Genomic DNA, 12,774 nt, shown 5'->3' with positions numbered 1-12,774 from the left:
GACACTTAAATCAACTCCTTGGTAAATGGGAGATAACTCCAGGTGCAGTGATGAACACTGAGAACCAAAAAAGTGGGAAGGGTGGCCAGCGTTCCTCTGTGTAGGAAAGGAGACATCCTATGCACACAGGCAGTGAAATCATAGCCCTACCCAAATTTTGCTCTCCTGCATTTGTCTGATGACACAGAACCCTCTTCACTGAAGTAATTGGGTATTTTTCCATTCAGGGTCAGGCCAGCCTGGGGTCGGCTCAGCTGCAGCTGGGCATGGAACAGGCTGTGCAGGAGGGGACGAGGCAGTAGGAAGCGAGCCCACCTTACATTCGTATCACACACAAGAAGGTTGCTGGGGGAACATGGAGCACTTCACCTACAGCATTATGTTTCCTTCATTGCCCTCCTTTCATCTCCCTTACCGATCTTATTTACGGACCAAGGCTGGTGGCTCTTCTTTCGCTTGGTGGCAGGTATCGGTTGCTCTAAGTCCATGAAGTTGGACTGGGCAACCTATCCACTTAAATCAGTGGAACAATTCCCAGAAGCACTGCCATCCAGACTGAGTGTGACCTACCAGTAACCCTTGGTGCAGAGGATTTTTGTTAAAGGACTCTACCTGCAGGGCCAGCAGCCCTCCTCCTGTCCTTCTTTGCCATTGCTTGGTAATTCTGTTAAGCTCTGGGAAGCCTAAAAGGCTCATCAGGCACAAACAGAAGTGTCAGAGGAGGAAGGGATGTCATAAATTATCCAGACCTGCTGTGTGGTTGCTGTGTGATGTTACTGCCTTCATCAGAGCTGGACTGGTCTAGGCTGTTGGGTCGCTCTGCAGCAAATACCAGAGTGAATAGCAGGAGAGCTCCTGCAGGAGGTCCAGAGAGGACCTATATTCCTCAAATGGACATAGCTGTACCCATAATATTATAGAGAGAAGACTGTGCTTCATTTATAATTTGGTGATGAATTGCAGCATCACAGAGAGGACTTGACAACAAACCATTTCTGTAGGAACAAGCACTTCCAGAGCTACACTGGGGCTGCTTCCCTCAGCTAAAGGAAATACAGGCAACATAGCAGGACTTTCAGTGACTTTTTCTTTTTCTTTTTTTTTTTTTTTTGTTTTAATGGCACCCATTCTTTAGGTTTTGTTCATTTGCTTAGGTTTTTTTCAAATAGCTTTTTTTTTCATTTAGGGAGAAAATCATATCCTGCCCAAAACTAAATCTGCTTGCTAGATCTTCAGTGAAAAAGGTCAAATGGTGACTACTGTGGCTTTTTGAGTACTGTGTTATTCATAGTTTAGAAAGTCCTGTCCTGATAAGACACACAGTAGACAACACATATAAGGTGAAGTTTATGCACTAGTCTGAGGTTTTGAGGACATGCCTCATGGCTGGGCAAATCCCTGGGCATTCGTGTGGACATCTGATCCACTTCCCTACCATTACATGGGAAGAAAAGCCTGCTGGCTACGAGATGTTGCCAAGGACTTCATAGAAGGCAGGTGCCTTCTGTGCTTGTCATGCAGTTAAGGGATGCTGTACAGAATGAGGCACAGAAGTAGATGATCTGCTCCAGTGTGCCTTGGGGACATGGAACGGTGCAAGGCAGAGGCAGGATGAACTGCATACTCCTGGAAAGCAAGAGGGAGAGTACCATGATTCTCTTCTCACTGGAGTGAAAGTTAATCAAGAATATGCTGGAATAAATCCCTATGTGCATCAAAGATACATTGGTATCAAATTAATGGAAAGGAGAAGGGAATTTAGGACAGCTAAGATCTGCTGATAGGGTCAGGTGACCTCCCTGTCCTTAGGTCTACATTTTGGAAAGACAAATTGTACTTTGGTTTCGCTTTTAAATGTGTAAGCCAAATTGTGATGCTTATAGAGACCAAGAAGATTGGAAGAAGATGGGGAAGTCCTGTAATCATGGAGTGAAAGGATTGCAGCAGGGTATGGTAAAGTTAAGCAAAAGAAAATTAGAATTTTTCTCTCCAGTTATTTAGACAAAAGAAGTAAAATCTCCATTTTCTTATGCTTAAATAACAGTCTCTCTCTTCCGTGGTATAAAAGATCCCAAGATCATGCAGGAATGAATTAAGACTGTGGTAACAGACATGACTTCAAGTTAATGTAGAGACAGTATGTTTTGTATTATCTTTTCTCTTGTTTTTGATTGCCGTTTTTGGGGGGTTGATATTACTGTAAGTAAATACATTTGTCTTTTGTTTCATTTTCCCCTTGTGACCTATTTCATTTAATTAGAAGGAAATGCATAATAGGAAATGAGTATCATCACACTGGGCTCCATCCAAAGCCCATGAAATCATCAGGAACCTTTCCTGGGCTTTTCACTATCACTGCGTCCAGCCCAGCAGAAAAGGGGGGCTATTTCCACCTTGTCTAGAAGAATGTGTGCTGTCAGTGTAAAAATATTACAGTTCTTATTTTAAGGTCTGGCCCCAATACTAGGGAAGGATTTTGCTACTGCATGTGCCTCTCTGTGCCACATGTTTCACATCTGTGGCAGCACATTAAAGGATAAAGGTTCCTAAAACTTTAACTCTGAATATATATATAAAAAGAAGATAGAAATTAAGTAAAAGATAAAAGATATTGATGGAAGTACAGGAGATGCTCTTTAACATGCATATTATTGACTCAATAGATTGTTACGGCTTCAGAGCTATTAGGGTCTGCTGTGTCAATGTGTACTTAGGGACTGTTTAATATGCAGATGGTTGACATGACAGACTGGAACCATTACAGTCTATCATGTCAGGGGGGATACATGAATACGCACTTTGCCAACACTGTAAAAAGTCCCTTTAAAATGCAGTAGCTGTTTTTTACAATAATTTAATAGGTTTGGTTCTTTGGATGCCCAGAGACTTGAGAGTCTGGATTTATCAGCAACAAAATTTATTTCCAAATTAAGTCATTTTCCATGTGGAATGTGCAGTCTGGAGGACAGGGTGTAATCTCAGATACACAGCTCCTATCAAATCTTGTAAAATTAGCTGCTGCACTTGTGCATGTGTAGAAGAGATCAGAATCTATCTGTCGGCATGTGTCTTTTTGAAGAATATAGTTTTGTCTTTTTTGAGGGGTAAGGGAGAATGTCGTCTCATTTTTCATTCAAATAATCTTCAGTAGCAATTAAATAGCTTATGCTACCTAAGAGATCAGTTATTACAAGATAAGCAGCATGACGGTTTGGAAAACTGAATAAGTCTTTGATTATTTACTAAGTTTTGATATCTGCTATTTGCCTCAAAATGCTAAAAAGTGAAGTATAAGATACAAACATGAAAGGCTCATTTGATCATCATAAGGAAAGGAATCAGTAGTTTTGCTTTTCTTTTCCTCAACAACTTATTTTTTATTAAAATAGCAAAGCCAAGTGTTGTGTTTAATAAGATATATTTTTTTCATTTGAATATCAAATGGAAAAATACAATTAAAATATTTCTGCTTTTACATTAATCATAGGCTATATTTCAGCAATGCATATATCTAAGAAGCTCAGCATACACATTTGGTATATATTAGATTCTTCTAACAGATGCCCAGACCTCTTCCCCTGATTTTTAATGTTCTTTCTTATGGCACTGGTCCAGGGACATTTTAATTTGCAAGCCTGTGAACTTGGAAATAATACTTGTAGTGGGGCATTATGTCTAGTCCATTCCCTCTAAGTTTATTGTCCTGTGTCACCTAGCTCTGATTTTAGCTGATTTGTTGAACTGGGTTGCATGGTGCAATTACAGCACAAAATTCACTGAGCAAAAGCACTCTGCCTTGCAAATAATAGTAATTGTGCAATATTATAAAGATCTTTCCTCTTATCTGTGAGAGAATTGGGGAACAAATTCCACAAAAATTTGCAATTTTAGGCAAATGTGATGGCTGATTTCTGACAGCTCCTTTTACTGCCTGGTGCTAATGGGGAGACTGTGGGGGCAGTCTGGATGTGGTGGGGATGGGCAAGTGTGAGGAGGTAGAAGGTGCAGAGAGCACATTTTCCATAACCTGTTACTCAAGTGCTCCTGGGTCTTCTGTGAGATTTCTGCAAGGACACAGGAAAGCCAGGAAAAGCTTAGGAAAAAAGAGAGGTCTGGAAAAGCCCAGGAGGTGGCTTCTTCTTATGGTGAATTCGCCCTGTGCTCACAGAGAGGTCCCTAACGGGAGATACCTCTCCCTGGTGCTGAGTTACCTGTGCAACAAGGGAGGACCAAGCAGCAGAAGCCTGAGCTGCAGGAAAATGCAGCTTCAAACTGCATCAGTACCTGTGGGAAAGGTGAGCTTTGCTCCCTCCCCAGCTCTGGGACGGTGGGCACATCCTTAAGGCAGTGGGTTGTGACCATAGCTGTGGGAGCGGCAGCTCCCCCAGCCCTTCTGCCCCCACCTCTGGCCTCATGTGACTCTCCAGGCCCCTCTGCCCTTCTCCTTCCCCAGAGCAGCCCCAGGGAAGTTCCACATCCCTCTCTGTGTTGCCCATGTGCAGGGAAACATCATCAGCTGAAAGAGGCACGTATGAAGGTATTATGTGAAGCACTGTGTTACCTGGTGCTAATCAATAAAGCAAAAATATAGCTTTTTGACAGCACTTGTAATTTTGACTATTGCAACGGTGTGCCATTTCTTTGAATGCAGTACGCTTCTGTGCCCCATTAAAGCATGGCTGGCATCGCTTTCAACTATTCACAAATGCTGAGATGTTGAAAAATGTAACATTTACAAAAGATACATCTGGTGTATATTTACGAGGCTCAGGAATCATTTAAATAGTGCCTGTGCCATCACCATATTAGGAGAAAAGTTAGTCCCAGCCGCATATGTGAAATCAGTAGTCAAATGTGTGCTGGTTGAAAGTCCATTGCTGTGATGTGGTATTTTGGGGTATTAAACGTGAAAATACCAACCTGGGTAAAATGCTTAAATTAGATAAATATAGACCTACATAACATATGTGACAGCTACCTATAGGCACCTGTGTAAACTGTGTGGTCAGAAGAGGGTTATGGGTTTTGAGGGATAAATGCTTAAATTTTTTTTTAAGTAAAGCACAATCTTTGGCTTCTCATTGCGAAGTGTCATCATACCTTTGTTCCTGTTCTTCAGTGGGAATTGTAAGATCTACCTTGGAATTGAGGACAAAGCTATTGAACAGCTTCCTTTATATCACATAACATGTCAAGGACAAAAAGGTGTTTGTCTCCTCCTGCCAGTGCAATACCACTTAAGTTACATTTGTAAACTATTTTTTAATTAATGCGACGGGTCATGTTTTCACCACACTAAGGCAGGAAATTCAAGGTAAACCAGATACTCCCTTTCTCACTCACACAAACATGAATTAAGCATGTAGCATCAGACTTAATTTCAATTTCTAGGTCTGTAATTGAATCTAGCTCAATGTGAACTCTTTTTTCTGTACCATCACATTGATATCTGGATGTTAGTGACATTATTTAAAGCAACAAATCAACCTATAGGACTGTGTTCAACTATATGTCGTTTGACAGTAAATGGAATAAAAAAATGTTACTTTTCTCTAGGGGCAAATTTGTTAAAGGGTTTTCATCTTTTGTCAAGATATTTAATCTTGGAATGTTACAAAAAAAATGCACAGTTTGTACAAGTGCAGATTTCTGCATGCACAGTTTGCCTGATTGCTAATTTGGCTGAATACACTTAGCTTTAGCACACACAAATGAGAGAGGAAAGATAATTTTTGTATATATCCTTCTGAGTCAAGTGTGAGTTGCTGGACTCTAAGGGAAGCAGGTATCCACTTTTGGGGCTGAAGGTTGTCACTCTGGATCACCCTGTACATCAGTCTCAGTTCCTGCATGCCAATGAGTACAAATCCTAACAATGAGCTGTTGAGTGATGCCAGCAGAAATGAATGTTTCTGAAAGCTTCAGGGTTTTTGGAGAAAGCAGCTGAAGCCAACTCTGTGGCACTCACCACTGTGGCCTAACTGAAGGAGGGCAAGATTTTGGCACAAGCCTCCCATGTAATGGACAGATTTGAACGCACCTTTGTTTTTAAACAGGCTGAGTAAAGCTGGTATGGGACTATAGAATTAAGCCAAAATGCCCAACCATGTTATTTCCTCAGAGGGGTTCACTAAAGAACAATTTCAACCAAATTATTAGCACTACTAGTAATTATTATTATTAATTCCTTTTGGTAAGCCTGTCCCTCCATCACAGTAGCAATCACGTGCTGGGATGTCTACTGCTTAGGACATCATACTCCTTTGGAAGTGGATGCTTGTTTAATTGATAGATTGCAAAGAAGGTCTGACCTATTGCCTCTTCATGTTTTGCTTTGTTTCAGTTGCCCGGACTCTCCCAGCTCCTTAGTAGCTTTTCTGATCCATCATGTCAGGCTGGCAGCTGTGCCTCTGCACTGAGCCTGCCTGCCCACCGTGAGCCAGATTTCACTCTCAGATGCTTGGCATACCCTCCACCCTCACTGTTCTCTCACTGGAGAGCTGATTTTGCCTTCACCTCTATTAAACGCCTTGGTTTTAATGGGAACAACTGCTTTCTCTCATGGGTCCTCAGTCCTGTGCTCTAGGTGTGCAAGGACAGAGGAGGAGGGCACATTTCCAGATGTCCCTAGATGTGTGCTACGCATGCGGGATCAGGCTTCTTCCTGACATCTGCAGACCCAGCCCTCTACCCCTCCCAGAAAATGATCCCACTCAGAACCATGAGCATTTTAATTTGGAGATGTTTTCCCTAGGCTGTGTAACTTTTGCCCTCACTGTGGATTCCCCACTTCTCTTGAGCCTAATTTTCTTGGGTCATGCAAACCCACAAAGGATGGCATCTCAAATGAGTAAACTCCATTTTACATCAGTCCACCCGAAAAATTGTCCTCAGAGGTTTCCACCCCGTCCCCAACATCAGGAAAAAAAGGTTGAAATTTTATAAGCAGATTTCCAAGCAGGAACAGATTTTTTTTTTTACTGCCAAGCTGTATAATAGGTGTTTTTGAGAGGTCGTTAACTTGAACAGTATAGTCAGAAACACTGTTACACCCCACACTGCATCCATCGTTAAGCAATTAAGTTACTGATGGGCTTTTACATTTATTTACCTTGATGGAAAGATATGTTTACTGAACCTGAGTACAAATCAACATGAGGAGGTGGAAGTTCAGAGTAAATTTGACTAATGATGTGTTTTCATCCTTAAAAGAAAGAAAGAAAAAAACCCTCTCTGCTTTTGATGCTATTTTATCTTCATTGGAAGGGATCCGAAATGATCCCAACTGTCATGTGAGCACTCAGTTAAGCTTAGATCCTCTTTGATTGCAGCTGAACATCTCTCTCCGTTGGCTCATACCTTTCCTTATATGAATACAGCATACAGCACTTCAGGTTGTTTACTGAACAGCACTTTAACTCTTCCTCTGTGAATGCCCTCACGATTATATCTTTAAGCAAAATTTGTGCTGTGGCCACCTTTGCCTGAGGAGATGTTAATGCGTCCTCATTGCTGATGTGAAGGAACTTCTGAAATACAAGTAAGAAATATTTCTTTCATGAAACTTAATTCTCTCTCCTTTTTTTCAGGCCCACTCTTTTCTCCAGTCTTGGTGTGTGGATTTCTCTCTCTCCAAGTAATTCCTCAGCATACCCTTGAATGGCATCTACCACACGTGAGCATCCTCCACAGTCTCTAAGATACTTTTCTTGTTTTTCTTCTTTGAACATTTGTTTTTTTGAGATGACATTGACAGACATGAGGCCTAAGTCTGGAGATGTTCTGTGGGTAGAACTCACATTTATTTCAGTATGTCGAGCAGTTTTAGGATCTGATCCATATTGAAGACTAGCATGGCGTAATGAGGCCTGGGCATATACAACAATATGTATTCTAACACAGCTCACTCAAAACAAATATGTTCCCTTCTCTTTGGCTGGTATAAACAAACAATCTCCATTGTGTTCTGCATGGATCTGCTGCGCCGCCTTGCACATGGCAAGAGCTTGGCTTCCCTGTTCACAGAAACAGCGTCTCTGTTCTGCGACACGGTGTGTGCCCAGACAGACCTGCAGCTTAGGACACTGGTCCCAAACTGATTGCTGCTCTGGTGTTAAGTCCTAGGTGAGGGAATGAGGGAATTTTTCTTCTGACAGATGTACTTACACAGGGTCTTGTTTCTGAGTCCTGTGCACTTCAGTCAGACAGTACCGACTCTGGATTCCACAGCTGGAAAGCAGAGAATCAGTTGTTGCAAGATTCCCTCACCTTGACCCACAAAATCTTATATCCTTGCAATAAAAATCGTCAGCTTTGTGAAAAATTTGTGATGACTCGAAGTGGAAACATTAGCAGGGGTGAGCTCAAAACTCATGTGTGAGACCCATTGTCTGTGTGAAGCAGAGTGAGTTTGAACCCAGGTGTTCCTTCTGTGATTGAGCTCAGACTTTTATGCCATTTTACAAAGCCATTACCCTCTCCTGTAACTTGTGCTGGAAGCAGAGTGAGCTGTTTTGGCACTGAAATGATTTCATTGTTAGGCTAAGTGTTACACAGATGGCATTCTTAAATGTAAAATTCTTTTTATGATTCTTTCTATTTCATATTTATTTCATTAGATCATTATTTATGTTAAAGAGTCACTATTAATCTGAAATGTGCTCAGCTTGAAAGAAAATGTTGAGAGGAGTTTCAGGTATCTGATCTTCAATCCTTTAGTTTTTGTGTTTTGCATTTTCCTACTTAAAATGGTTTTTTCTGTCTCTAGGTGCTATGTGACAGATCCACACAAACAACAGAGGGGAAAGAGCCTCACTTAACTGATTAGAGGAGAGAAGCAGTGAAAGGGAATATGCACAAAGCACTGCCAAATTCACAGAGCAAAGGAAAAGATAAAAAATAGAATAATTTCACTGGCCTTTTTTTTTTCTCCATAGAGTAATGTAAGGTATTTTTTATACTAGCACCAGGGAAAGAATTTTCAGGAAAAAATGTGATTTCTTAATTAAGGATCTCTAATTTAAAATATATTCATTTAATAAAGACTGATTATGATAGAAGCAACTACTCATTCATATCAATAATTCATTCAGAAGTAAACAATATCAACATATTAGCATTTATTTTTCCATTTAATAGGCTGTGATTTAAAATAAATCTAAATCATCATAATCATTCTGCTCCATATGCTGGGAAAGAAAAAGTCACCTTAAACCAGATGCATATTGTGAAAAAAAGGAAAAAAAAGCAAAAAAGGAAGACAAGTTGTTCTAAAGAAACAGCATATGGGAGAAAATCTTAAGCCTCAGTAAAGATGCTCTGCTTTGTAGATGGCAATTTAGTTTTGAACTGAAAGAGGGTATGTTTAGATTAGATATTAGGAAGAAATCCTTCACTGAGAAGCTGGTGAGGCACTGGAACAGGTTGTCCAGCAAAGCTGTGGATACCCTATCTCTGGAATTGTTTAAGGCCAAGTAAGACGGGACTTTGAGCATCCTGGTCTAGTGGAAGGTGTCCCTGTGCAAGGCAGAGGGGTTGGACTAGATGGTCTTTGAAGTCCCTTCCAGCCCAAACAATTCTGTGATAACTATGATTCTATGATAGCAAGGCTGAGTTATGCCAAGCAAGATTCTGGTCAATAATTTTCAAGAGCTAGAAGTCAAATACTGATTTCTTTCTTTTAGAAAATTAAGAAAAAAGGGGATTTCTGTCAGTTTTAATCAGGAAAAGGAAGTAAATGTGATAAAGAAAATTCAAGTTCAAAGATGTTTATGTGTGGAAACAATAGGCTGTTTGCAAGTCCTCATGTATGGAAACAATAGGCTGTTTACAAGTTCCAAGTTGGCTCTGCACGTGTACCTGCTCGTGTGCTTGGAGCTGCATTTATTTTTCCTGTTGCTAATTACATAGCCAATGCCTCTCCTAACTTGTATCCTTAACTACCCACATCATTTTATCAGCTGACAGCTCTTTTTCAGCTCCCAAACTCATCAGCACTTCTGAAGCAAGCTCTGCTAAAAACTTTTATTTCTGTCACCTGTCTGAAGTCCAGAGAGTGGCGTTTGGAGCCTGTGGATCAGGGCTGTACTTTGAATTTTTTTACTTTTGACATACTGAAAAAGGAATGAAGGGCTCAAGGCTTGGTCAGCCTGGGCTTCCCTGCTACAGCATCTTGAGAAGTTGGTGTAGGTGTCCTCTTATTGCTTTTTCTGTTTTTGCTTTCAGTAGGTAAGGCCAGAAGCTGTGGTGGGGAGTGGGAGTGCTCTGCCTTTTCTGCTCCCACCTCCAAGGCAGCACTGACAGCACACTCTTTGGGCCTCGGTGCTGCCATAGGGCCCTCTTGTCCTTGGATGAGCTCAGCAAAGCCCTTTCTCTCCCCCACACAGAGAGCTCTGTATTCTGTCTGGGAAAATATGACTGTGCATCCCTTCTTCCCCAGAATTCCAGCAGAGATGCTCTCGGGGGCCTCTCAAAGTGGTGGCTGCAGTTGCAATGCTGTGAGCATTGCAGGTTAACTCTGCAAAGAGGTGTTTTCTTAGCCTCTCAGGTGAGTTTTGTCACCTGTGTCATTATCCTGTTACTCTTCCAAGATTGTTGTTGCTGTCCCAGCAAAGGCTGCTCAGGGATGTATAGTCCCAGGGCAGGCAAGTTTAAAAGGTATCTGGCTTTTGTTCTTTTCCAGTCTCTGTCATACTTTATGCTTAATATTCCTCCAACAATTTTTAAGGAGAAAAGTGAGTCATGTTTGATTTTCCATACCCTAACAGAGAGGAGCCATGTATTTTCCACAAGCTATTGCATTATTTCTCTCTCCAGTGTGGCTCTGATTTAGTGCTGGATGAAACTCAAAAGGAGGATTAGTGTAGAGAGACTCCCATATGCTTGGATGCATTTCTGAACTGTGTACTATCCTCACTGCTTTTGATGAAAAAAGCTGGGCTATAAACCTGATGAGAACAGGCTTCCATGCAAGATGTTTAGTATTTCCTGCTTCCATTTGGGCCAGGAATACAGCACATCCAGCCACTTTTGGCCCTGTAGCTCTTGGTCACAGGCCTGCCTGAAATTTAGAAAATCACAGTGGTGGAAAATGAGTGGGAGAGTGAAAGGAAGTTGATTTTTCTCCACTTTAATAAAGGCTAGATTAGGGTTTTGTTCCAGTTTTGGCAAAAGCTTTGCTGGGGGAAGGGCACAGGTAGAATGTTTTTATATTAATAGAATTGGTTCATCTGTCTATTAGATGGCTGCACTGGAGTGCAAGTCCCTTTTTATGGTCTTGAGTAAAATAACTTGTGCTGCTTTTTAAGGGCTGTCCTTTCTGGGAAAATTAAAGCTGAGTGTAAAACTCTCACTATATTGTATTTAAGGAAATTGGGAGCAGAAGCAGGGAGCAGGAAGAAGAGAATAGTGAAAAAGGGAGAGAGGGAGGCCTCCCAAAGATAAGCTGCTACAGTGAGTTGTGCCACTGCTTGGTGCCACACATGGGGGCTTCACTATACCTAATACCTGATCATTTTTCTAGCTGGTAATTAAATTGTAAACAGTGAAACACAAAACAGCACTAAAATTGACTCTAAAACTGCTGGTGTACTGCCATTTGGGGCAATCTTCTGTAGTATTTTCTTTTTTTAGAAAGAATTTCCCAATAGTACTGTTATCAGGTGATCATTTTTGCTGATTTTCCTCTCCATTACAAAAGTTTCTGAGTTTGTGAATGAAAGGCTATGAAGGGCCAAATCCTTTGCTCCTCAGTCTGTTAGTAAACTAATGTTAACGTACAAGATTTGACTGAAACCTCAGGCTCTGCCAGCTGGATGTTTGAGGAGTCCAAGCTGGCTAGGTAAAGAAACACCTTTTCACATGACCCAGCTCGGCTCCCGAGTTGCCCCACAAGTTTCCATCAGTACAAAGGCTGACTTTGTCTGCAAGGAGCAACTCAGATTACGGTCCCTTCCAGCTGCATTGCCCCTGACCCCAGTCCTGCCCCGGGCTGCCCACGCTCTGCCCTCTGTGCACACACGGAGGCTTCAGCTGCAGCTGACAGCATTGAGTCTGCTCTTGAGGGTGGCCTTGGATGCGTTTTAAAAGGCAGTGCAGGCGCTCTGTGAGGATAACATGGAATGATTATTTTAGGGCAGATTTTTCCCTAAAAAAAAAAATAGTTCTACATGTGCGCAGTTTGATCTTCACACAAAAGATTTATATAAGAACTCACTTCTCTCTGTCAGTTACAAAAAAAAAAAAAAAGCATGCTGGCAGGATTTAGGGAAGTGTGCAGGCTAAAGGATAGAAGCAGACAAAAGGGAGTTTTTCTTCTAAGAACATCTGCACAGCTGGAACCCTGGCAGTGCTGTGGTTTGAAAGCCTAGGTGTTGCCTGGCTGGGGCAAGGGACAATGTCTGTTTGGCACCCTCCTGACACGCAAATTTGGCCAGAGATTCTTAGAGCAGTCCTTTGCCCTGTCCCTTGCTGTGCAAACACAGATGCATGGACATTATTTTGCCATCAAATGCCTGTTTTGGGGAATCTTCCACCCTGGAGGTAAACTGTACATAGATGATCTGAGGGTAAAGGTGAAGGGAGAAACTGTGATTTCGTTACATGCTAAAGTAGATATAAACCAGGCACAGAGTTAACAGGAATAGAATATCTGCAGTGCCTCTAGATCAGCAAAACCCAAACATCCTTGACTCCTAGATGCCCAAAAACGTGCCTATAGCTCAGGCTGGAGAAATCTAACAATAGGTCTGTTAGAGAAACAGCCCTGAGAGCCAT

The 12,774-nt window shown here is 41.6% G+C and overlaps 1 protein-coding gene across 12 annotated transcripts in view; it reads left to right on the top strand.

The window, feature by feature from the left end:
• The window catches only part of LOC128934372 (uncharacterized), a 28,750-nt gene extending 17,291 nt beyond the window's left edge, over window positions 1-11,459 (top strand). For 7 of the 12 annotated variants that reach the window (XR_008482846.1, XR_008482845.1, XR_008482843.1 and 4 more), the window contains 2 exons: window positions 7,590-7,675; window positions 11,367-11,457. Coding sequence is in view for 3 of the 12 variants with exons in the window: in XM_054271905.1 (XP_054127880.1) it covers window positions 7,590-7,659 (70 nt within the window). In the remaining 9 variants the exon portion in view is untranslated. Of the gene's footprint in view, window positions 1-1,184; window positions 1,253-7,589; window positions 7,676-8,767; window positions 9,579-10,438; window positions 10,547-11,306 lie in introns of those variants that run through there. The other 5 variants (XR_008482840.1, XR_008482839.1, XR_008482847.1 and 2 more) reach the window with 5 other exon arrangements.
• The last annotated feature ends 1,315 nt before the right edge of the window (window positions 11,460-12,774 follow it).

Source organism: Melozone crissalis, unplaced genomic scaffold (genome assembly GCF_028551555.1).
Source record: "Melozone crissalis strain CALT ecotype California unplaced genomic scaffold, PUWL_Pcris_2 ptg000013l_1, whole genome shotgun sequence".
NCBI lineage: Eukaryota > Metazoa > Chordata > Aves > Passeriformes > Passerellidae > Melozone > Melozone crissalis.
Note: the sequence above shows the minus strand (reverse complement) of the source record. Positions and strands in the feature narration are given on the sequence as shown.